This window comes from Bactrocera neohumeralis, chromosome 6 (assembly GCF_024586455.1).
Source record: "Bactrocera neohumeralis isolate Rockhampton chromosome 6, APGP_CSIRO_Bneo_wtdbg2-racon-allhic-juicebox.fasta_v2, whole genome shotgun sequence".
Lineage (NCBI taxonomy): Eukaryota > Metazoa > Arthropoda > Insecta > Diptera > Tephritidae > Bactrocera > Bactrocera neohumeralis.
Window position 1 is genome coordinate 3,320,767 of NC_065923.1, and position 24,944 is coordinate 3,345,710.

The 24,944-nt window shown below is 35.9% G+C and overlaps 3 protein-coding genes across 15 annotated transcripts in view; 1 reads left to right on the forward strand and 2 right to left on the reverse strand.

Annotated features, from left to right (window-relative positions):
• The first annotated feature begins 204 nt into the window (after positions 1–204).
• Positions 205–1,131, forward strand: LOC126762224 (proteasome subunit beta type-1). Its single transcript, XM_050478813.1, has 2 exons — positions 205–400; positions 455–1,131. Exons 1-2 carry the CDS (start codon positions 318–320, stop codon positions 1,065–1,067), a joined length of 696 nt encoding a protein of 231 aa, XP_050334770.1. The 5' UTR covers positions 205–317; the 3' UTR covers positions 1,068–1,131.
• A 417-nt stretch (positions 1,132–1,548) lies between these two features.
• LOC126762218 (protein Mo25) lies at positions 1,549–4,352 on the reverse strand. Its single transcript, XM_050478804.1, has one exon. The coding sequence runs from the start codon at positions 3,894–3,896 to the stop codon at positions 2,874–2,876; it is 1,023 nt and encodes a 340-aa protein (XP_050334761.1). The 5' UTR covers positions 3,897–4,352; the 3' UTR covers positions 1,549–2,873.
• Positions 4,353–5,033: 681 nt separating this feature from the next.
• LOC126762213 (tyrosine-protein kinase Abl) overlaps positions 5,034–24,944 on the reverse strand; it is a 78,115-nt gene continuing 58,204 nt past the window's right edge. For 10 of the 13 annotated variants that reach the window (XM_050478796.1, XM_050478795.1, XM_050478793.1 and 7 more), the window contains exons 4-10: positions 15,176–15,695; positions 14,660–15,075; positions 14,010–14,596; positions 13,418–13,607; positions 13,211–13,331; positions 12,808–13,139; positions 5,034–11,895 (exon numbers count right to left, since the gene is read on the reverse strand). In XM_050478796.1, coding sequence (XP_050334753.1) covers positions 8,858–11,895; positions 12,808–13,139; positions 13,211–13,331; positions 13,418–13,607; positions 14,010–14,596; positions 14,660–15,075; positions 15,176–15,695 — 5,204 coding nt within the window. In that variant the 3' untranslated portion in view covers positions 5,034–8,857. The remainder of the gene's footprint in view (positions 11,896–12,807; positions 13,140–13,210; positions 13,332–13,417; positions 13,608–14,009; positions 14,597–14,659; positions 15,076–15,175; positions 15,696–24,944) is intronic. The other 3 variants (XM_050478798.1, XM_050478797.1, XM_050478799.1) reach the window with 2 other exon arrangements.

A 24,944-nucleotide genomic window follows, 5' to 3' on the forward strand; every position in this document is an offset into this window, starting at 1 on the left:
GAAAGATTTCAATTTTATTCATACTTGTATGCATACCTAGAACTTGCACGTGTATATCCTGCTTTCCGTACAAACAAAAATCTTTTAATTTAATAAATTATTTAGAAAAAATAATTATATGAAATTAAATAATTTATTCTTAGACATGTGGCAGCACTATATTTACTATATTTTCATAGTGGCAGCCCTTTCTAAAACTGTCAAACAGCAATGTTGATTGTCATTCAATAGACAACACAAGGAGGAATTTCTGCAAATCACTTGCACGATTTATCGTTCTAATTATTTTGCTGGGAAAAATATTACATTAAGTAAAAATGCATAAAATTCAATCGTTTCCTGAGTATCAAGTTCCCGGTGCGCAGCATCAAGATTTCTCACCTTACGAATCAAATGGAGGGTAAGTTTTTAAATAATTTCATATAATACATTTTCTGAGCGAAGTTATTTACAGATCCATTGTTGCTATTGCCGGTGAAGATTACGTTGTAATTGCTGCAGATACACGTTTGAGCAGTGGTTACACTATTCACACGCGAAAACAAAACAAACTTTTCCAATTGTCGGAGAAAACTGTACTTGGTTCAACTGGCTGCTGGTGTGATACATTAGCGCTCACTAGTCTTGTTAATGCGCGTATGCAAATGTATGAGCATCTACACTTGAAGACCATGTCAACAGAAGCAGTAGCACAGATGTTGTCTATACTTATGTACAACCGTCGCTTTTTCCCTTACTACGTTTCAAATGTATTGGCTGGACTTGACTCGGAAGGAAAGGGTGTTGTCTATTCATACGATCCGATTGGTCACTGCGAACGTACCACATACCGCGCAGGTGGTTCGGCCGGTACGTTGCTGCAACCAGTATTGGACAATCAAATTGGTGGAAAAGATAGAGACGTGAAAAACAAACCTAAAGTACCCTTGGAGAAGGCTAAGGAAGTAGCTAAAGATGCTTTCATTTCAGCCGCGGAACGTGATATATACACTGGTGATTCAGTAATCTTGAAAGTCATCACGAAAGATGGAATTACAGAAGAAGAGGTGCAACTGCGCAAGGATTAAATATGTATACAATAAACCACTTATTTTTCTTAAAACATTCAAATAAATTTCGAATTTGAAAATATGTGTCATTGTGCTTTTCAGATATAGAAGTGTAGTTGCTAATGTCTCTTCCGTCCCTAGTGTTTCTTCTTTGCAGCATTTTTGAACTCTAACAATTAATATAAACTGTAAACTGACATTTTGTTTTAATCAATATTTATCAAAGGCTATTTACAGATAAAAAAATAATTCTCCTCCATTTGCTTATGCTAGTATACATATGTATGTACATATATTCATACTTGTTTGCCCAAATACCAAAGATAAAACTATGTATATATGTATATGTAGTTGATGTGCACTTTTTACGTTTCCACTACTAGGTTTGGTCAATGCTATTCTTTATCATTTTTAATTATATTACGTGATTGTATATTATTCATATCGCATAGTTTCGTATATATGTATATAGATAAATGTATAAAAATGCGTCAAACAATTTAGGTTTTCTGCTAATCGCACATTTTATTTATGTTTTTGTATTTAGTTTTTCATTTAAATTTTAGGCATAATTATATAAATAATTTTTCTTGTTTTATAATATTTTAATAGTAATAGTATATGCAAGTAAGGTTGTAATCATTATATACTACATTCAATTATGTATGCTTAGGTGTACGTACGTTGTATATTTGCATGCGTATGTATCGTGTTTTTTTATTATAAATAATTTTTTATTTATTATTCATCTGATTATGTTATGTGGGGAGGCAACATTCGCTCTCCGCATTTACCAGCTCTTCAACCCTATTATTTAACTCGCATCGTAAAAAGAAAGCAATTATATAACTTTTTCGCAGTTTATAACTAGTTTTATTTGAATTGCATTCCTAAACATAGTAAAATGAACAAACATACAAAATAACGACAAAGAACAAAAACAAAAGTGTCAATCGTAAGCCGCATTATAAAGTTGCCTTCACATATATGTATGTATGTATGTAAGTCGTATTATGTTTTGTTTTTCTTTTATTTTATCATTATCCTATTTAATAATTTGATTTTATTTAGTCTGTTTTTGTCCTCGATTTATATTTCAATCAAGCCCAAAGTTTTATACTTAGAAGCTATTGCCTTTTCATTCTTCTCATAAAATTTAAAGCAGTTGAATATTATGCCAAAAAACAATTTTTTTTACGGCAAGACAATAACGCGTTGGTAAAAGCGTGTTGAAATATCTTATCTCAAAAAAATTTGGTTCCACCCTTAACACTTCCCAAACTATCGTTTCCAAATGCAGCAGATGGATGGGCTATTTTGCTTTAGCATTTAATGTTTTTAAATTTTCATAACTCAAAAAAAGAAAAAATTTATTAAAAAAATGTTTGCAAATTTACTGTAATCGGGTTTCATTCTCATTTCATTATTTTTAACTTCTTTCTATTTCTGTTGCTGCGAAAATAATTTAAGAGTTGACTATATATTACTTTTTCTTTAAATTATAACGCACACTGCTAGTACACAATTACTGCTGCCATGCAATCAATCATTCAGTTAATTTTAATTTTCACACAAGCTGACTGCATATATGTGAGCCATCTACCACTGCAAGTTGTTGATCGTAGTGATCGGATAAAACTGGCTTTCAGGACCTGCTGAGGCCTTAAATTGGCAGAACGGATGGAGTTATTAGCACCGATAATGACGGTAAAAGTGGTGATAGTAGCTTTGGGTTTGCTGAAGATGTTGGAAATTGTGTTGCAGATGTTTTATTTTATGCTGTACATATTGGTTGGCGATTCGTTTACGTAGGCTTCTATGCTACTAAGCTTCAGGCAGCGGCTTAAGCTCCTTTATCTGTTTAATCAGATATGCTTTTTCATCGTTAAACTGCTCATCTTCTGAACGATCCGTATGGAAATTGGTTAAAAAGTCAACCAATTTAGATTGGTTGCGTAGCAAGATATCTAATATAGGTTTCGGCTTATTTGGGTTTGCTACAAACACCTTAAAGACGTGGAAGGCCTCGAATTGTATATTACGGGACTTTTCTTTCAACATATTCATCATAAGTTTCAGATTTTCCGGCTCCGAAATGTAACGTGTCATCACGGTGAAATTGTGTCGATCTAGTAATAATTCACCTAATAACTTCAGACTTTGTCGTCTGGTAACATAGTTTTCCGAATTTAACAATCTTTGATAATGTTGCGTAAAGAATCTATCATAATTGGCCTCTAGGAATTCGGCACACAGTAACTTGTGTCGAGTCAGCAATTCCTTGAAAGTGGAGAATGCATCTGATGCAATATCGAAGGTCGACACCTCTACATAGCGGAAGAACTTGAAAAACTCTTCTGAGTGCAGCATTATTTTTGCGAGAGCCTCATATCGGGCACACTCACGCAGCATTGTTCCAGAATTTAGTGCAATCTCTGGATGCGCATCCTCGTAGCCGGCCATTAACGTAAACAGTATTTCGGGCTTTGTACAGATGTACTCCACTGTGGGTGAACGTGTACCAATTTGTCGTCGCAGCACATTATTAAATATCAGTGCTACATGTTTTTTGCCTTCAAAATCGATACGATGCAGGTTCTGTATTAACAGCAACAATAAATTACTATTATACAGTTCCTGCGACAGCTGGGCGACTACATAATCCGCTGGTGGCTCCGAATCACTGCTACCGTAAAGCATATTTTTAATGGAGACAAGATTTTTGCTGACATCCTCTTGTGCCTTTTCTGCTTTACGATCACCACCCGTTTCTAGTGCATTGATTGCTTCCTTAAGCGACCGCACCAATTCGGCGGGGGTCTTTTGTGATTTTCCAAACAAGGGCATTACGTTGGCACTTTACGTTATTCACACCCGGTTTACCGCACACCTATTTTTTCGTACTGTCACACCAGACTGCTTCAATGTTAATGTTTGTTTAACGCACAAACTTTATTTGACTATGACTATCAATCTGCACTGCGGTTTTACTATCGCTGCCACACTGTTCCTGCGGTCGATGTGTCTTTTCGCTGTTGTTGTTGTAGTCGGCTCGTTGCGTTCTGCGACTAATTGCTATTCGCTGCACCACTGCCGGAATAATCGTAGAATTCTTCGCAAGTTGTTTGTGTTATTAGATTTGTTCTTTAGTAATGCAACTTTAATGGATTTACTCGCCCTTCGTAATGTTTATCGGTTTAACCAGTTTTTTATTCTGTTAATTTTCTACTTTTGTCGTTCTTGGGTGTAGTTGAATAAAAGGAAAGTTTTCGTTTTTACTTTTCTTTTGACTTTTCTCTTTAGCCGTCCTTTTGAATGCTGCCAGCCTATCGAAAGTTTGCGAATGTCAAAATATTCTTGACAGTGTGCTGCCATTTTGTATAATGAGTCATGGCGAAACGGAAATAAAATAAAATTCAGAAATACGCCGACATGGACGGATATAATGTTAAAATACAGTTAAAGAATCAACAGCGTTTAAAACAATGGAGAATGGCTTAACTTTTTAACACATATGCATACGTTTTGGAAATATATGAAATGGTATTTGTTAATAAGATTAACAATAAGTTTATGTTTTCCGTTTTCAAGATACTCTGATCCATGTAATAGTAGACATTTACAGCGAGGGATTTGTTTTTTTGTTGTCGTCATTTTAGGGGATAACCGATTTGTACTTAAATAAAGTATTTCAATTAAAGGGCATTTCAAAACTCTATTTGGAGAACATGAACTCTGACATATTTGAAGAAAGTGTGTTACACATAAGGGTCATATAAAAGGATTTGCTGTGTGGACTTACTAAATATGTACATATATTAAATACATTTATGTACATGAAGCGTATAACCTTCCCTCTGATTAGAGGCACTTCGAATTACTCCGCGTTAGTAGCTGCTGGTTATCTTAAGCTTTTGAATATAATATATAACTTAAGGGCTGCTAAATACTTTCCATTCAAATAAATAAAACACCGTTTCCATATATTTTGGTATGTATGACAAAATTATTTCTTTTTTGTTTTATTTTACTGAACTTTTTAAATTATACTCATTGTCATGATCATTATAACATATACATAATACGATAAAATATGGTTTATACTTTATTTTAGTTAATTATATTATTATTTCCAATAATGTAGAGAAATATTGCGAAACTTTTTTGTTTTTTAAATATGTATATGTGTAGATAAGTTTTTGTGTAAATGTATCTATGTATGTATGTATATACGTATATGAATGTAATTATAGGTGTATATATGTATATGCTCATAAATTATTTTAAATTTTATCATAATTTTATAATATGTTTGCATATAATTATTAGATATCAATGAGATGTGTGTTTTTATATTATTTTGAGTTTCTTATATGAGTTAAGTTTAAGATGTATGTATGTATGTATGTATATCTAAATACCACTAGTATATTTATAATTAAAATAAATGTTTCCATTACTAATTTACCACATATAAATGTATTTGGTATTACATATTATGATTATAAAATGATTTTTGGAAAACGTATTCGTCATTTTTGTAAATATTTATGCAATTGTTTGTATATATGTATATATTAATTTGATTTGAGCATTGCGTATCTTGGTAGTACACATACACCTAAACATGTTGATTTCTAAGAATTCGTACATATTTCTGATCCGCAGAGCAAGAGCAAGCAAACAGTTAATTATCATTCCATACATTTAGTTACATTGCATAACATATTTTTTTGCTTTTCATACTAATAATTAGAGTGTATGTAGTTGTGATTGTTATTTCACTTATTTTTAATATTCCTTTAAATACTTTTTTGGTTTTTCGTATTAGTAGAGTAGTTCACCTGCAACAATGACCTTCCTAATTCATTTCATGTCTTAATTAATTATGCTTAATTATTTGCATATTTGCAAAGGTTTGAAATCATTTTAAATCTTAACAAATTTGGCTTAAAAGTACACAAACAAAAACAGAAAATGAATTTTGTTAAGAAATCGAGTGCTTCTAATTGTCATTTGATTTTCTCCATTTCGTTTATTCTTTTATAAATGTAGAAAAATATATTTATGTAAAACCGAGAATGGAGCGCAAGGTAATAAATATCAACACAGCACATTTATAGCTGAACATTTCAGTGGTTTTCTACATTTAAAGACGTTCATTCGATAATTCTACATTGTCATCGTATGCTTCTCTACAATAAGAAAGTATAATCTAACAAATGTGAAACTTCAACTAAGCGTACTTGACTCCGTGCTACAACTGACTATATTCGTCTCAAGCTTAATGTTTTAAATATAGTACACTCGCACATATGCATAATGTGGTTATATGGAACTATTTATAAATATCTTTGGGTTTTTCTTTTTAACATTTTATCAATTTGCGCGCAGAAAATGTCTAAAAAAAAAAAATAGCAAAATTTATTTGTAAGAATTGGCATATTGTGTTAAAAAAGTGACGGGATACTATGAAGTAAAATACGTAATATTTTTACAAGACATCAACTTATCACCTTTATGAGAAACAATAAAGTTAGATCTTCTGAATAAAAGACTTTATTAATATGCCTTGTACGATTCTTTCAATCAAATATATCCCGTCTGCTGCAAGACTATATTTGTAACAGGAAGTTTGTTTCAACTTCGTACGAGGTTTCTTAGGCGTCATATTTTTATATATTACATACCGATTTTTGCAGAAAATAATTATGCTCTAATTAATTAAAATGACGTGTTTGGTTAGCAGACAATGAAAAAATTTAATTTTAAATAAATTACTGCGAGTAAAAATTTTGTTAGAACAAAAACAAAAATATTTTAATGCTGCTTTCACTTTGAACTAAAATTACTTGTTTTTTTGTAGTTTTGAAAATTTGGAAGGAGCTTAAATATTAAATTTGTATTTATTAACAATTGACGGTTGTAGCTAAAAAAATATTAATTTTTAAAAACATTATCTATTGACAAGAAAAATAACTACTATTGTAACGTTAAAAACTAAGAACAATACATATTTGACCGATTGTTTTGCTTTTGTATTTAACAATTTAATTTATTGCTCTCAATAGAAATTTCCAATTATTTTTTATAATTAAAAAGTTCGTATGCCACTAATAAATTTCTTTGTAGATGAGCTGAGCAAAACTGCTAGACAACTAAAATGTACAAGAATTCGCTAAAATTGTTTCAAAATAGTTTGTTCTCCAATAATTTACTAAACAACATTGAACTACAATGTAAAAATTCTTCATTATAGAAAAAAGTAGTAAAAATTCTAATACACTTCCTTTAAAAATTAAGAACAAACAACTATTGGTTAATCCAAACATTACAATATTAGTTGGATATTGTGCCAAAATGCTTAAATGTATCACAGAGCAACGAAAATTTATATTTTAATTAACGAAAATTCTGGAAGTGTTTGAGCGAAAGTCGAAAAGCTACTAAATGTTTTCATGATAATTTGAGAATGTGGCAACATAATATGCCTGAGCAATTTTTATGACAAAAGGCATGCATTTGCAAACATACAATGAAGTTGTTAGAACAATCGAAAAACAATCGAAACCAACAATAATATATGCCATCATAAATACTAAAGCATGTTTTTAGCTTGCTTTTAAATTTTTTGGCACTTGAATGTGATTAAATTGTTATGCAAACATACGCGACTTTCACAAATACTGCAATATATGTAGGCCGTTATACAATTTCCAATTTTATTTTTTGCATTATGCTTTTCTGGCAACTATATTTTTGTAGGAGCAGTTAAAAACACCGTTATAGTGCTAAAAATGACACAAAAGTCTGCTTATATTTTTACATAATCGCATCGCTTTCATTAACTTTATACAGTGCTAGTTATAAATACCTAAAATATACATGTAAATTTCTAAAATATGGAAACAGTTTTTTTTATTAAATATATATGTAATATATATTATATGGAATTAAAATATAATAATCATGTTGTTAGAGGAATACCTACCAAATAAGTCTTAATAAATGAGTACTAATGCAAGTCTTATCAAAATGTTTGCTTGCTTCCATAATGGTTATATTGCTAGTAACTAGTACAAGTAGTTTAAAATGTCTTGATTTCATTTTAGGGTAAGTCTACAACTAACAGCAATTTAAATTGGATTCTTCATGTATGACTAGATTTTGTATTTTCACTTTAATATATACAGGGTTTACGCATGAACAGTAAGCTGTAAGCAGTTTACAACGGTATGTATGACAAAATTAAATTAATTATACGCATAAATATGTTAGGATTTAGAACCCTGTACTTCGTCCGAAGTTAAGTAGTCATAATTGTTTTGATTAATAATGAATGTCTAGTTCTGCTGCATAAAAATATACTTTTTTTTACTTATGTATGTATGTGTGGTGTGTGTTTTAGGTTGTGTTTTTAAGTTGATCAACACTTTAAAATTAATTGAAAATATCATTTTTCTTTTTGTTTGTGGCATGATCGGAATCGTCTTTTGTTCTATAACAAGAAATCTATGAATTTAAAACGCATATTCAAATCCCACAGTTTCGTCACACACATGATATGCCTACAACATTCACTCAAGCAGGAAACTAAAGCCTTGAATTTCTGAACATTCTTCACACAACATACAACCACGCACAACCCATAATTGTGGCGGCTGTTACTTTCATTTGCGTTTAATGAAATTTCCCTCGGCGTCTAGCCAACTGCGCCATGGTGGTGGCAACTCCTGCGTTCCCCCGTCGCCAACATTGCAACTGTAAGCGCTGTTCACCCCCGACCGTGTTTCCCGCTTTAATAATATTTACCTATGCAAGGCATTTGTTAGCTGCTTCAAAGATTGACCCACCTCGCTGACCAGACGCTCGTTGTCTTGTACATTTTTACTGCCGGCAGTGCGCAGACTCTGCGATTGCGTTTCGACGCGTGTCACCAATTCGCGAAAATGGAATTTCGAATGCGGCGGCATTGTTTCGTTGTCAGCGAAGACTACACAATTATTTTGCAGTATGTTGAGCTTGTCGCTTAGTTGTAGCCACTGTGAGGCCGAGATCGAGTTGACGGGATGCTGATTTAATGAAGTCTCGAGCAGTCCGACGAGCTCTAATATGCTTTCGCGTGTGATTTGTGTTGAACTTTGCAGTGCGCTGCCCAGTGGTGTGTTTGTGGTGCTATCCAATGCGCTGGCGGCGATCTTCTGTGAGATGGGCGTGGCGTAGATGGTCAGTTTGGTGGGCTTCAGCGGTACGGCGGGTTTGTTGTTAGTTGTATTATTCGCAGCTGTAGCAGCCGCATTTGTAGTGATAGTCGATGTGGTGAGTTTATTGTTTGGCTGCATTAGATTGCCGCCGGTGTTTGCAGCACTGCTGTGCTCTACAAAAAGTGATTGGCTCATTGCAGCGATTTCGTTGTTAGTCGTTGTGTTATTTCCGGTTGATGTGTTAGCGGTGGAATTATTGGTGTTTGAAGTACCTTGTTCACCATACTGATGATTACCATCTGTGAATAGTTGAGTTGAGAGAGAGGTTGTTAGTTGGGATTTCGTGCAATGGGAATTGTTGAAAATGGAATTTTGATTGTGATTCTGAGTTTGATTATTTGTGCTGTTATTGGTAGTAGGGGGCGGTGGTGGTGGTGCAGCTGGTGGCGGCTTATTGGCCATGGAATTAGTGGCATTCATGGCATTGGTACGTGGTGAGATTTGGGTGCCAAGTGGTGGAAAACGATTTGAATTTGTTGTGGGCGTGGTTGCAGCATTCGAGATGGGCTTCAAACTGAATTTTGGCGAAAGTTGATTGGTGCTCGAGGTGCTAGTGCTGTTGGTAATGTTGGAATTCGTGCCGGTGCTGCCACTATTTGTTGAGCAGTTCGCCTGTGATTGGGTGCTTGCATAATCGGCGCCACTGCCCGGTTGCTCCCATAATTTCTTCAAACTATGTATACTACCTGTGCTGCGACGTTTGCCAGAATCGCCATCGTTTGCCATCACTGGCGCATCTGCTGACTCTGTGGTGTTTGGCGTATTGTTGCAGTTTATATTGGAATTTGCATTTGCGTTATGTTGAGTATTACCATTGGTATTTGTAGTTGAGTTAGTGTTGGTATTGGCAGGGTTAATGGTATTGCCATTATTGCTATTGGTCATGTCATGTTTTGCATTTTCAGTCTTTTGTTGTGTTGTTAACGTGCCCATTGTTGGCGCCATTGGCATAGGTGTGGTGAATTTCTTGTCACCCTTGCGGCCCAGCGTGCCCGTAGAGATCACAGTTTGTGCCTTTTGTAGTATATTTTTAGGCGCCTCATCTGTGGCTGCGTCTTTTTTATCTTTCGGGTCTTTTTCAACTTTTCGCAAATGCGCTTTAAAGTCAATGATCGTCGTTTGATTTTCGGTCTTTTGTGTGGGTGTTGGTAATTTTTTTGGTTCAACTTTCTTTAGCTGTGCCTTAAATGAGTTTGTATTGCCATTCTCTTGAGATTGTGTTTGCGAACCGCCTGAATCACCGTTACTGGCACCACCTTGAGCTTTTGGTGGTTGCGGTGGTGTTGCCTTTTGCTTTGTCAAATTCATTTCAGCCAACTCTGTGAACAGCAGAGACACGGGGTCCACGCCACTGCCTGCTGGTATGGTGCTGCCGTTTTGTAAATTTGCATTGTTGGCGGAATTCTCTTTGGAACGGTCTTTGATTTCCGCCATCAATTTCTCCTTCATATTGAACTCCTGCACATGACCACCAGCATTTGTATTGGCATTTGTAACCTCCGGTGGCGACCCCAGCGAACTGCATGAGTCTGTCGATGGCTCACGTTTACGCAACGACACACCGAATCGTGTGCTTGCTTCCTCAACACTGGGTGCAGTGTTCGAGACATCATTACTACTGCTATTCGGTAAAGGGTATTGTGTTGAGGTTATACTTGCCGATTGTAGTTCTTCCAACACCTCGGCTGCTGGTGCGGGTGGTGGTGGCGGCGGTGGTGTCTCGAACTCTTCTGGTGGTGGTGGCAAATCCAATGGCGGTGGTGGAAATTCCAAATTAGCTAACGCCGGCTGTTGACTGCGTTTGGGTGAATTGCTGGAGGATGTACCACGAAATGAGGAAAACGTCATCATGGTGCCATCAGCAGCTGTACGATGACGCTGTAATTTATTCAAACTCGCTGAAGCGCTGTTTTGCATGGTAACACCACTCGATGAATTGCTACGTATCATTTGCTGTGGTGGCGTCGGTATATTGCCACAATTCCCAGTGGGTGTGACATTCGCGACGGACTTCATTGGTGGCGGCAACGGCATCACATGTGCCGGTGGCAGTTGTTGACGTATGGCTGCTGTATGCCCGCCATGACCATTTGTGGTGGCAACCGGCGCCACTGTTGACAGGTGGGTGGCGATACTGTGCTGTGGTAGCGTATGCGGATCCTCCAGACTATTCAGATACGCGCCGATGCGTTGCACTTTCGGCAAAGTGCCATAGCGATTGACTACGCACTTTACATTATTCACCTCCAATGCACCGACGGTCACGTGATGTGACGTACAACCGCCTGCGCTATTGTCCCGTGGCGCATGGTGTTGTTGTTGATGTTGAGATCGTTTGCTTTGACGTGTTTCGAGACCGCGATTGCCCATGACGGGCGTGGGTCGCTTGAATGAGCTGTGCTGTTGAGCCGAGCGTGGACCGATGCCACCGCTGTGGAGCGAGTGCTGCACCTTACTTTGGCTGGTGGGTATATTTTGACATTCCAAGCTATCACCGGTGGCATCAGTGTCGGGATCACCTGTTGTATTGTCATTTTCGGAATCATAACGTTGGGTCAGACTATTAATATCGCGCGTGAGACCTATTTGTGTATGCAGAAAATAAGAAGATCGAAAAAATGTAATTGTTAGTTGGTAAGTAAGAGAGACTGCAGTTTTATGCTTATAATATGTATTGGCAGAGAGTAGAGCAATGCGTAGATAGGTGGATGCGTGGTTTTGGGGGCGACATTAGCATTTAGTTTGGATGGAGGTCCAGCAACCAGGCAGTAAGATTATTCAAGACGAAATGAATGTGGAAGGCGTAAAGCAAATTAATTAAAGTTAGATTTTAATATCTATGTATATGCTTTTATACAGGGTGAGCTGGAAAGCAAGGACAATAGCTTTGACACTCACTTCAAGATACACATATTCGAACGTGGTCCAATCCATAAGATAACGGGCAAGCATGCAAATTTTTTTTCGGTCATTCTATTTTTGGCGCAACTTGAAGTGAAAAGCTAACTTAGTACTTACATACATTAACTCCTTTGCAACCCTGTATAATTTCATAATTAATCTTGATTAATATAAATTTACATACATACTGGTAAAAATGTTAGTAAGTAACAAATATTAAACGTAAACTCAATGAAAGATGGAAGTAAAAGTTAAAACAAACAAACAACACAAACAAACAAACAAAAGGTGTGTCAAATGAGTAATGAACTTCAGAGAACAGTCAAAAGCTTTATTTAGAAAGTACATACAAAGCTAATCAAAATCTTTGAATAAATAGCAATATATTTCTGCAAGAGTAGTAAAAAAATTACGAAAAGGCTTTTACTAGTAATTTACCAATTCATTACTCAGCACACAAATAACTCTTTTTACTATAAGAAGATAACCAAAGTACCAAAAGTATCGAAAATAACACACAAATAATTAAATAAATTTAAACATTTAACAAAAATGATAAAAACGATACAAAGGAAATGTTTTAATAATCTTACTCAGGTGTGAAATACCTCGAAAAAGTATATCGATTAGGAAACTACTGCAAGAGGATGATTTCTTTATAGAATATTGGGGAGGAGGTGGTGTAGTACACAAAGTATAAGAATTCGTTTTGCAACGTTTATTATTAGTGTTATTGTTTGGGGTTGTGGTTGTGGTTGATACAACGTTATATGGTTGTGGTTGTATTGGAGTTTGCTTTTGCAGCTGTTTTTGTAGTTGTTGCTGTAGGTTGAAAAAGATGCTACTACCATTTGTGTTGTGCTCATCTATGAGATTACGTGAATCGTCCTCACGATAAGTAGAATCACGGCTGGTCGAAAGTAAACTGCAAAAACAAAAGAAAATATAAAAAATAATAAACAGTGAGGACTTTGTTGTCTGTAAATAGTGACGCACCTCGTACGTTTCGGTGGCGCGGGAGCCTGTTTGCCCTGTTTGTTGGTGGTGCGGCGCATTTGCACATTGCCTTTACCTTGGCTGGAGAATGTACTTAATTTGGTGGAAGTCGAACCGGTTTCTGCAGGTACATTTAAAATTTTATTTGTTATTAATATATTATTTACAATTCCAGTATACCAAATTTATTATTATTGTGATATTTACCCGACATTGGCGTTCCGACGGGTTGTTCCAGTAGTCCGCCGCTCGGTGTTAAACCGCCGCCACTGCTGCTGCCGCCACCACCACCGCCGCCACTCGCTGGTATGCCCTTTTTGCCCATTTGCGGCGTTAGACTCTGCGTCATCGTTGTGGCATTCAATTGTTTTGCGACCGCCTCGGTAATCGATGATTCCTGCAGATCGAAGAAAACGAGACGTGGTCGTCCATTATTATTATTGTTCTTACAACGTATTTTCATGTTCATAGCTATTTTATCATCATCATTTTGATTTTCATGAATTTTTTTATATCTATGAGGCTCTACAATAACAGCGTCTCTTAATGTATCGGTCACAGTGGTTAGCAACAGGTTGGCTGCTGTGGCCCTATTTGTTGCATCGGTACATTTGTACCCCATATTGCCGTTACGATCACATCAAAGTTCAACGCCGTCATCTTCATCGTCAATATCATCATCATCATCGTATTCATTATCATCATCATCTTCCTCTTCTTCAACTTCTTCTTCCTCATCATCTTCATAATCTTCACAAAATTCACCACTGTCACCATTGTCATCCCACACCTCACCCACCTGAAACATATGCTCCAATGCATGATGTATACTCTTGAATGTCGGCCGATCCGCCGCATTCCAATGCCAACACTGACGCATCAAATCGTACACTTCCGGTGGGCAACCCGGCGGCCTCTCCATGCGATAGCCCTTCTCAAGCTTATGAAATACATCGGTGAGATCAATATTGGGATACGGTGAAGCGCCATATGTGGCGATCTCCCACAACAAAACGCCAAATGCCCAAACATCCGACTTCGTGCTGAACTTGTTGTACGCCAAACCCTCTGGGGCGGTCCACTTGATGGGGAATTTGGCCCCGGCATGCGCTGTGTACGTGTCATCGCGCATAAGTCGCGCCAAGCCGAAATCGGCAACTTTCACGAGTTTGTTATCGCCCACTAGACAGTTGCGTGCGGCCAAATCGCGATGAATGTAATTGCGCGACTCCAAATAACTCATACCAGAGGCAATCTGTGTGGCCATATAAAGCAGTGCCACAGCGTCAAGTGTTTCGCGGGCAGGCGAACGCAGGAAATCTAAGAGGTTGCCATGCGACATGAATTCGGTAATGATGTAGAAGGGCGGTTCACGCGTGCAAACACCTGAAGGCAAGAAAGTTTGAAGTTTTTTTAATCCCAACAATAGTTAAATTGTTTAATATTTACCAATTAGTTGCACAAGGTTTGGATGTTTCATTTCTTTCATTATAGCCGCCTCTTCGAGAAAGTCCTTGAGTGCCATTGTGTCCTCCTTCAGCGTCTTCACAGCCACTGTGTTGCCGTAACGCTTCCAAACGGCCTCGTACACCTCACCGTACTGGCCGCCGCCCAACTTATGCTTCATCACAATGTCCGTACGGCAGATTTCCCACTCGTCCGGTTCGGGACTGAGTGGGAAAACGGTCGGTTTATTTTGTTTGGGCGCTGGGTATAGTAATGGCGTAATCAACCCGTGCCCTTCGTGTTGTACACTATGATGATGCACAAGTTCGGCGAGTGTATTAAATTTGGCTTCCGCTGTTACAAAAACTTTACCATCCGGATCCTCGGAAATGCGGTAATGATACACACGACCTTCGTATCTAAAAGTTTTCGTGAGAAAAATAGTCATTTAATAATTAAATTTCTACATACATACATAGAAATATTATTTGTATACAACAATCGGCATTAATGTCATACCTTAGACTGATGCTACGCTGCCCTGGCGAACTTTCACTTTCGCGCACCAAAAAGCTGCCATTGATGCCCGAGCTGAGTAAGTATTCGGCGGCATTGCGCGATATGGGACCATGATACCAAGAGTGCTTCTCCAGCGAATTCAGCGGCGTCACGTAGTTCGATGGCACCCAACCGACATTGCCAGAGTCCGAGTGTGCTTCACACCATTCGCCGGATTTGTTGTAAGACAATATACGCACCTGTTCGCCTTTCTTCAGACTCAATTGATTCTCCCCACCGGCTTGAAAATCATATAAAGCTACGAACAGCTGTGGATCGTCCTCTTCGGGACCAGGTGCCAGCAGATTCTCTTTGGATGTCCAGCGGTGTGCCGTTTCAAAGCCGGATGTGGCGGAATTGTGACCTGTGCTGTGGCTTTGGGTGTGTAGCGAGACGCCATCTTGGCATTGCAGATCGGCGTCAGGCAACATTGTCGTGCCGGCCGGAATGTGTGGCAGCGGTCGAGATTGCCGCAGTGCTTCTGTTAATAAAGTTATAGGTAAATAAAAGCAATTAGAAGGGGGTTTTATGTAGATGACAGCGTCTAATTTTAATACAGAAATGTACAACGATATTAGTAGATTTTTATGGTTTATTGATGAAGTGAAGAAATGGACTGAATAACGGTCATTCGCTTCATAAGAAAAAGTTTTGCACATAGAATGAGATATTTATATTTATTCTTCTTATATCCAAAAAAAGTTTAGCTTAAAAATCCATTATTTTTCCAACATATAGCATTAGTAATCTGTGTCTGGCGTTGCGCGATCGGATCGCTGAACGACGTTGTGCTAAAGTTTCTCAGACAGTTTTGTGATTGCTTGACTCAGCATAGTTTGAGCACCCGTCAAAGATGGACATTAGCAAAGAGACAATAGACCAAATTTACAGGCCTTCTGCGGCGAAATCACAATCAAATAGGAAGAAAATGTGGATCGTGTTTATAATCTTGACACTGTAACAGCCATCACACACTCAATTTTTGTTTCATCGATTTCGATCCGGTAATTTTGGTGTCAAAGATGCACCAAGTTGTGAACGAGCTTTAATTCTTTCCTGTTTGGTTGATATTTGTCAAGCACAGCCATTGAACAAACAACATCATATTTTTTCATTGTAGCGAAAAGTGACGATTTTCGGAAAGCATTAATTTTTGTTTTCATTTGAGGAAGTGCTGCAGAGTCACATAGAATGCTTGTCGAGGCATATTGAGATCATGCTCTATCAGAAGCAACATGCAAAAGATGATTTCAACGGTGCAGAGAGAATGATTTTGATGTGAGAAATGAAGAACGTGGAAGACCATCAAAAAAGTTTGAAGACGCCGAACTGCAAACATTATTGGATGAAGATCATACTTTGAGTCAAAAGCAAATGGCAGCCATGTTAAATGTTGAGCAATAAACAATTCCAGACCGTTTGAAAGCTATGGGAGAGATCCAAAAGTGTGGAAAATGGGTGCCGCATGGATTGAATGAAAGACAAATGGAAAACCGAACAACACTGAAATTTTGCTTCAAAGTCATGAAAGTTTTGCATCGAATTGTCACTGGCAATGAAAAATAGATTTATTCTAAGAATCCTAAACGGAGCAAATCCAGATAGATGCGGTAAGAATCCGGCGGAAACAGTGATCAAGATTGACAAAAGTTTTTACTATATATTTGGGGTGATTGGCAGGTAATCTCATGTACTAAGTATCCCCTACAGAAAACTCGGAACAGTGCTGTCAACAATTGAACTGACTGAACGAAGCAGTCAGGACCACGCCAGGCCACACACATTGATAGTGACTCGCCAGAAGCTCCGAGAGCTTAATGGGAGGTGTTTATACATCCACCTTGCAATCTGGACCTACAACCAAATGATCACCACCTACCCCTGTGTCCTCGACTGTCCCAGTTTTCTGGTAATTGGGACGAGCGTTTCTCTGAGTATCGGCATTATGAAATTACCTTCAAAATGGCAACAAGTTAATGAACATTATCTGCCGACATTGAAGGACTTGTCTAATAAACATACAAAACAAACAAACACAGCTTTTGATCAAGAGAATGAGAGTCAAGCGCCATATTGATAACCATGAAGTTGCTATCATCATTTCGATTCATTTCACGTTGCACAGTAGGCTATGAATGGCGAATGTTGTTGTTGAGTTGATTGCCAATGCTCTCCTCGCCGCTATACATTACTGTTGTCGGATTTCAAATACTACAAAGTCTTTTTTGTTAATTTATCTTTGCTGCAGCCTATTTCTTCGGCGAGAAAATGTTTATGTGTTGCCTTTCGTCGTGTTCGATTGTTCGCCACAAATGTTGTTTTGCCTTTTTAGTGTTCTTAGTTCGAAAATGCAGTCGCATTGAATTTTATTCGATTCTCTCTAACTTTAGCAAGCTGAATCATTGCGAATTTCAGGGTAATAAGAAATTTAGTTATGCCACTTTTGCATGTGTGTGTTTATCGAACAATGTTACTTTGCGTCAAGACTGTTTACGCAAACTTTACTTAAACCAACAAAAAATAACTGGAGTAAGATGAAAGTCTCCAGGCAGTTCTTCTCAGACGTGGAAGACATTTGTAGCGATTATTGAGAATAATATTTAATAGTCTTCTAAATTGGAAATTTTCGGTCAGGCATTTTGGAGTATTTTAAATTTTTGATAACGGTTTGTTTTACACTGGAAAATGTTGGTATTTTTCCCTAATATTTACATTATTATTTTTTTTATTTTGAATTCCGCTAAAACACCAGCATCGGAAGTTCTTCAACTGACATACAAAAAACTTAAGCACTTCTACCAGCAAGTTGAAAATAAATAAGGAAACTTGTTTTGTACAAAGCCAAAGAGTAAAAGCAAAACAATTGAACGTTCACCTGAATTTATGTGATAAGATTTTTACAAAAGAACACACACAAAAACAACAATACAAACACAAACAAGCGGAGAACCGGCAACAAATGTGAGCACCACTGCCGGTTCGGTTGGAATTCCACAGTTAAGGGCTTTGGAGAAGAGCAAAGGAGCGCGCAATGACAGTCACCTGAGTATCAAATAATAACAACAGAGGCCACGATTGCTCTGTCGCAATGGATGGGAACTGGAATTTACAAGCAATTTATGCATCGCAAAAGCATTTATGCAGGAATGCCTCAATGAAAATACGCTCGGCAGATATCTGCCTACAGACTTACATAGATACATATACATATATCTTGTACATGCCCAGCCACTTCAATCTGAGGCATGTTTGTATCTGGTGTGTTCGTGCGTTTGAAGCTGCCATTTTCATTGAGAAAATAAATAATTCACGAAGCAAAGTGGGGATGAGCAAAGAAAAACGTGTTCTGCTCTTTGCAGTACTTTTCTTAGCCTTATTTTGTATGTTTTTTTTTCAAAGAAGCCACATTTTTATGTTGTGGGAAGACGCATGAAAAAATTACAAGAATGTTGAAGATACAGAAATTATTAAACCAATTTGTATTTTTTATTTGTGAAAAACGTAAGAATATACATATATTAATATAAATACTGATATGTACATATGTATGTGCGTATGTGTGAAGCCCGTTTAGTCTGCTAAAATGTTAAGTCAAAAGAATCAGTGTGAATAATTGGCATATTTGTATATGTATGTATATGGTTATTTAATTTATCTACTAATTTTAACATTAGCGCAATTTAGAATTCATAAAAGAAAAGTAACTGATAAACGACTTCGTTCATGACAACTAATACATGTACAATATCAAGATTTTATTTAAATTATACATTTTTTGAAAAATAATATGCCAAAAATAAAAAATAAAACACAAAAATACTTAAGGAAAAACTAAAGCTAGAAACCCTTCACAAATAATGCAGTTTCTAAAAAAGAACCTGCTTTTAATCGGTCATTTCGAATGGCAGCTATGTTTGTACATACATATGTATGTACATATATGATATCGGCGATTCCGGCGAGTTCGCAGAGTCAGACAGACGAATAAATCTACCGAGCTCGTCCCGCTGATCATTTATGAGTATGTATGTATTATGTAGGTCTTCGACGTTTTCTTATGGATTTTGCAAAACTTCGTGACAAAAGACGTAAAAAACAAAAAACTGTTCAATAATTTTTTTTTAAATAGTATTAATGTACATACATAAGTGTGTAAATCGCACGTTTCAAAAAAAAAAAAAACATTAAAATTAAATTTTTATTTTAATTGTGGAGCTTATATTCAAGGGATACAAAGCGACCAAGAAATTGTAAACAAGTCCATGTTCTGACAATCGAAAAAATTCTGGTCAAATTTATAGAAAACTCAAGGTTCTAACGAATCGAGCTAAATCAACTTAGGTCCTGATATGTACGTTTATATATTTTTTCCTCGCCCTCATTATATATGTAGCGGGGTTTCCAATAGGGATGATATGGTTTCAAATTGTCGTTTCATTTTTAATATGTCATGGTCTGTATTATTTTTCTTCATTGTATTTTGTAATGTTTACAATTTCATCATGGAAAGATATACACAAGAATAACGTTTACAAATTTTTAAATTTTAATTTATCTTAGTAGTGCGGTAAACGAGCAAAACTGTTGATTCTGGTGCTAAGAAAATCCTCAAATTATTTATGAACAACCATTATATTCACCTAAATTGACAATTTGGTGTGGTTTTTGGTCTGGTGGAATCAATGGTTCGAACTTCTTTCGAAATTAAGCTGGTGACACGCTTATTGTCAATGGAGAGCGGTATAAATCGATGATAACCAACAATTGCCGTGATTGGAAGAAGTTGATCTTGCCAACATCTGGACTCAATTAGACGGGGCTACGTGCCACACATCACGTGCAACGACCGAATTATTAGAGAGTATTTTATTTCAAGAAATTGTAACATTGCATGGTCTCCTAGAAGTTGTGATTTAACACCATTATTTAAAGTCATTGGTCTTTAGCAATAAGCCAGATTCTCTTCAAGCTTTAGAAGTCAATATTAAACGTGCTATTCATTACATACAAAAAAAGTAGTCGAAAATGGGGTTCATTGAATTCGTTCCTGAAAAAGAAGTAGTGAAAGCCTTTTGAATAATGTTATATTCAGAACTTAATTGTATCGATTGCACTTCACACCAAATAAAAAACATTTGAATTTCCTTAAAAATTAGTGTGTGTTTTTTTGTTTTTTTAAGAAATCATATCAATCTTATTGGAAAACCCTGTACATAGCTACGTACATCTTTAAGAAGACTGTTCTGAGTGCCTTTTAAATTGTTGGATTAATAAACTGATGGACTGCATGGATTGTGTATAGACATACATACATATGTATGTATTTCATTCGCATTCACTTTTTACTCAGATTCGCTCTATTTTCTCTGGTTCTTTTTTTGCTGGTAAAACAATTTAATGTATAACTATTGCGTAAAACCATAAAAACACATCTCCACAAAAGATTTTGTAACTGACAAGTGTGTATGTATGTCATGCAGTGCGAACGCGTCAGAAGCAAGCCACAAACATTGTCGCGGACGCCGGCACTGTTGTTGGCGTTTCTGGTGATTAAACAAAAGCTTGGCGGTTTCTTTTCAAATGTGCTTTACTTTTAATGGGAGCAAGCTGGAACGAAAATGAGTGCGAAATACAATGCCCAAGTTGGAAGAACTTCTGGAAGTTTGGCTTTCTGGGGCACAAGTGGGAGTGATGTGCGGATTGCTTTAATTGCAAAATTGTAAAACATTTAAATAAGGAAGTATAAAAGTGTGAAAGAATGAGTAAGTTTGAAAAAAAAATAACAAAAAAGTTTGTATTACAAAATAGAATTTAATCAAAGACAGCTTATGAAAATTAAAGATCCTTAGGTAAAGTTCGCTTCCATATCCTTAAACATCTTCTTACATATTTACTTCCTAAGAAGATATGTATGCGTATACATACATATATGTACATATATATATTTATATGTATATTGTTCCTTTTCAATTAAAAATCAAATCCAACAAACATATTTACTTACATATTATGCCCGAGCATATAAATTATTATTAAAGAGGAAATATTCATTAATCTAAACGAGCAATAAGACCAGCTTGTCGTCACACCATTTGCTATCAAACAGTTAGCGTTTTTGCTGTTGTTGCGACTGACCGGAGACCCAAATGAGCGCCACAGGCCCAACATTAATTTATGAGTTGTCTCCTTTACACATACAATGGTACATTATATGCATATTTGATATAAGTATGTGTCTATACACCCATGCATAGGTAAATGCTCATATACACATTTATGAAATACAATACATGCACAAACATTTCATTCATAAAAGTTATGACTTTTACAAAGCGTATAAAAGGTATTGTCTTACAGCGGAGCCTCCAAGCCGGAAGTACACACACATGCATACACAATTATGGTTGCAGATAGAGGTCAGCGCGAAATGAAATTATAAGCGAAATTTCTTTTTCATAATTTCGAATATGAAAATCGTTCCGTACGTGATGACATGACATATTAACGCAGGTGTGCACATATGCATACTTACTTACATACTCACACATAATACAGAAAATATGACTTTTGAACATACTTATGTAAAAAATTAATCAAAACGTGCAGCCATTCCTAAGCATCACATGACCCGCATGCCTACTCAGCTTGTTCTCTCGAAAAGGAGCGCTACCGTCGAACAAATGGATTCTTCAATTATGGCAACTCGTTAAACGTTACGTATCATATATTTGTTGTGGTAAAAATTTCTTATCGAAATATAGAGCTATGGAAATTTTTTATAGTTTCTTTCTGGTGTTAAAGTATCGTATATGTTTTTAATATAAACAAGTTGGGTTTTTTAAGGTTTATATCCTCGTAATCTAAACACAAACTACAGTTACATTTTGATGTTTAAAAATAATAATGATCAAAATGCGAAAACTGTGGTGTTAAGTTTGTTTTGGACACATAAATGGCATAACCTAGAAAAATAGGGATCAAAAACTGTAGCCTTACACCTAGCTTTAGGTATAGCGTACCAAATTTTTTTCATTCTTGACTTCATTTTCTAGGTTTTCAATCAGACTCAAGTCAAGGCTTCGGGTTGGCCAATCCAGAATGTCGATCTTCTTCGTAGAATTTTTTTTTGAAACTTCGTGGCATGTTTTTGATTATTATCTTGCATTTGCATCTTCTGTGTGAACTTAGGATTATGTTCATGGCACTTCGAACGATGAACAAATATTTTGACATCTAATCTAATAATGCAATATTTTTACGTTTTAATTAACTTTTAATTCTAAATTTTAAGCATTTACTAAAATTTAACTTTGTGGCACTTTTTTGTCCATTGCTCTGGTTTTTCAATTTCACATCTTTGTTATTTTTTTTACTGTTTTTATCAATTAAAAAACAACAGAGAAAGTACCTTCATTGAGACAAAAAAAAAAAAACACCCGGAAACTGTAATCAAATTATCCGGGTAAATGATATTAAAAAAAAACATATTTTGCTAAGTTGGTAGGACTGTCCTTAATAACTATGACAAATATGAGCGCGATCTATCAACCAGTTTGTTTACACCAGCTGCTTAAGTCGGAACACCTCAGTAGTGCGTTGCGATTCTTACAATTGATAAAAATATCGAACAAAGAAAAAAACTTTGGACATGCTTGGTCATGCGAATTCCGATCCCACCTTCATGGGGATATACAAACAAGTCAACAATCATCGCAATGGAACCTGTTTTCAGTCGCTTGAAGAGATAAAAGAAAATTCGCTGAGGGGCCAAAGGCCATCTTAAAAAATGCCTATGAAAAGTGTTTCTAGGACTGGAAATATCATTGAAATCTGGTGGGGATTAATTTGATAAATATTAATTATTTATTTCCTATTTCTGGGTACTTTTTTGTCACAATGTATTATTGGTCACTTTTTACTTCTTGTCTTGAAATTTGACCATTTTGAATACATTACAAAATACTCGATATTTTCTTTAAATGCCTAACATTTTTGCATAAAAAAAGAATATAAAAAATTCCTACGGCCATGAGGACGTAATAAATTGAATTTTTAATTTTTCTCTTTAAATCTCGGAAATAATTTTGAAATGAGGTTTTTTTTGACTGGCAGATGTGTGGCTTTCAAAATCAGTAACGAATGTGAGTATTAAAGGATTTATCCAGATTTAGTTGGGGACTATGTCACCCATGTGGAAATGACCACACAACACCACTATAGTCATATGGAGTGTTTAAGACACAACTTCCAAAACTGTTATTTACTAAGGGTACCATCATATGACCTTGACTAAATTACGTGGCTACGATGGCCACACTAAGCACATATAAAAACATTTAACTCTTAGAATAAGCAATTAAGTTCTGGCATAATATTCATAGCACCTGTTCGTTTTCATTTTCCATTAGCTCAATATAGAAACGAAAGCACAATTAAAAAGAACTGTGTGTATTTAAATTACTGATAAACACATTAACCAATTTAAAATGAAAATAATTGTCCATTAAAATGGCGAAAATTCATAAAAAATTGTACATATATGTATACAAACACGCCCATATGTCTATTACACTCGTTTACATATCCATTATATATGTATGTATATATGTATGTACATAATATGTATAATAAAAAAATATTGAATGACCGCCAAGCCGAGCTATTAATTGCGTGAATATTTTCAGGCATAACAATAAAAAGACTGGGCACAAGAGAATCAGTCGCCAGTTGGCTGACTTTGACTTGACAAAAGGCTGCCATATTTCAATGAAAAACTGTTGAGCGGCGGTGATTATATGGAATGCTGATTTCTAAATTGCACCATTATTTTTGCTTAAAATGGATGGAAAACAGTCACTAATATAGACATATTCATAGACATATATACAAACCATATAGGAAGGGAAAAAGGGGTAAAACGAGGTCTTTAAGCCTTAAAATTTGCTCTGATAAATATTCAACGCGGCGATGTCAAGAGCAGGCTGAGAATTCAATCAAAAATATATATGTACATATTGTATTTAGACGTGAAAACATTTTGAGCACTTGCGTTTCTACGAATAAATTCTGAATTTGTCATACTTTTTTAGTATCATTTTATATCGGCATTTATGGGTTATATAATTTCTATATTGACGTAGATTAAGCATGTGATAACAGTTTTACCATATGAAATTCATTCACCTTTCGGAAATAAGCAATTTACTATTTAAGTAGCTGATTTCACATCTGGTGAACGACCCATAAGGGCTGCATGTGTACCTCAGGTGAAATTAAACTGGCTTCTAAACAAAAATCCAACTTATTGCCATTTTACAGCGTTTCAGTCAAAAATGCTTAGATCAATAGCAATTTCACCAACCTATATTCAAAACAAAAATCTTGACAATGGTGCATAAAAACGCCTTGCTTAACTTAAGAGGTTAGATCATTCTAAGATTTGGAAAAACGGAATTTTTTTGGCTTAAAGAAGTCTTATTTAAAAATATATCGAAGTAAACAGAAAGACAAATGACGAAAATATTGGTTATATTTCATTAAGACGCCTTTTACAAGCTTTTCTTTTATAATTTTCCATTCGATAATCGTTTTTTAAGGATCAATATTAATCTGCTATCACCTGTTTTCCATCTCTTTTATATCTTGGCGGAATGACTCTCGTTTTTCTTACTATTCCTAAATTATCCGCAAATTTATCCAGATGATAGCGGAGATAGTCAAACTTGAAACT

Excerpts from the sequence above, each read along its gene's own strand:
- LOC126762224 (XM_050478813.1), top strand. The coding sequence starts at position 318 with ATGCATAAAATTCAATCGTTTCCTGAGTATCAAGTTCCCGGTGCGCAG. Across the intron at positions 401-454 it reads CCTTACGAATCAAATGGAGG|ATCCATTGTTGCTATTGCCG; the intron begins GTAAGTTTTTAA and ends AGTTATTTACAG.
- LOC126762218 (XM_050478804.1), bottom strand. The coding sequence starts at position 3,896 with ATGCCCTTGTTTGGAAAATCACAAAAGACCCCCGCCGAATTGGTGCGG.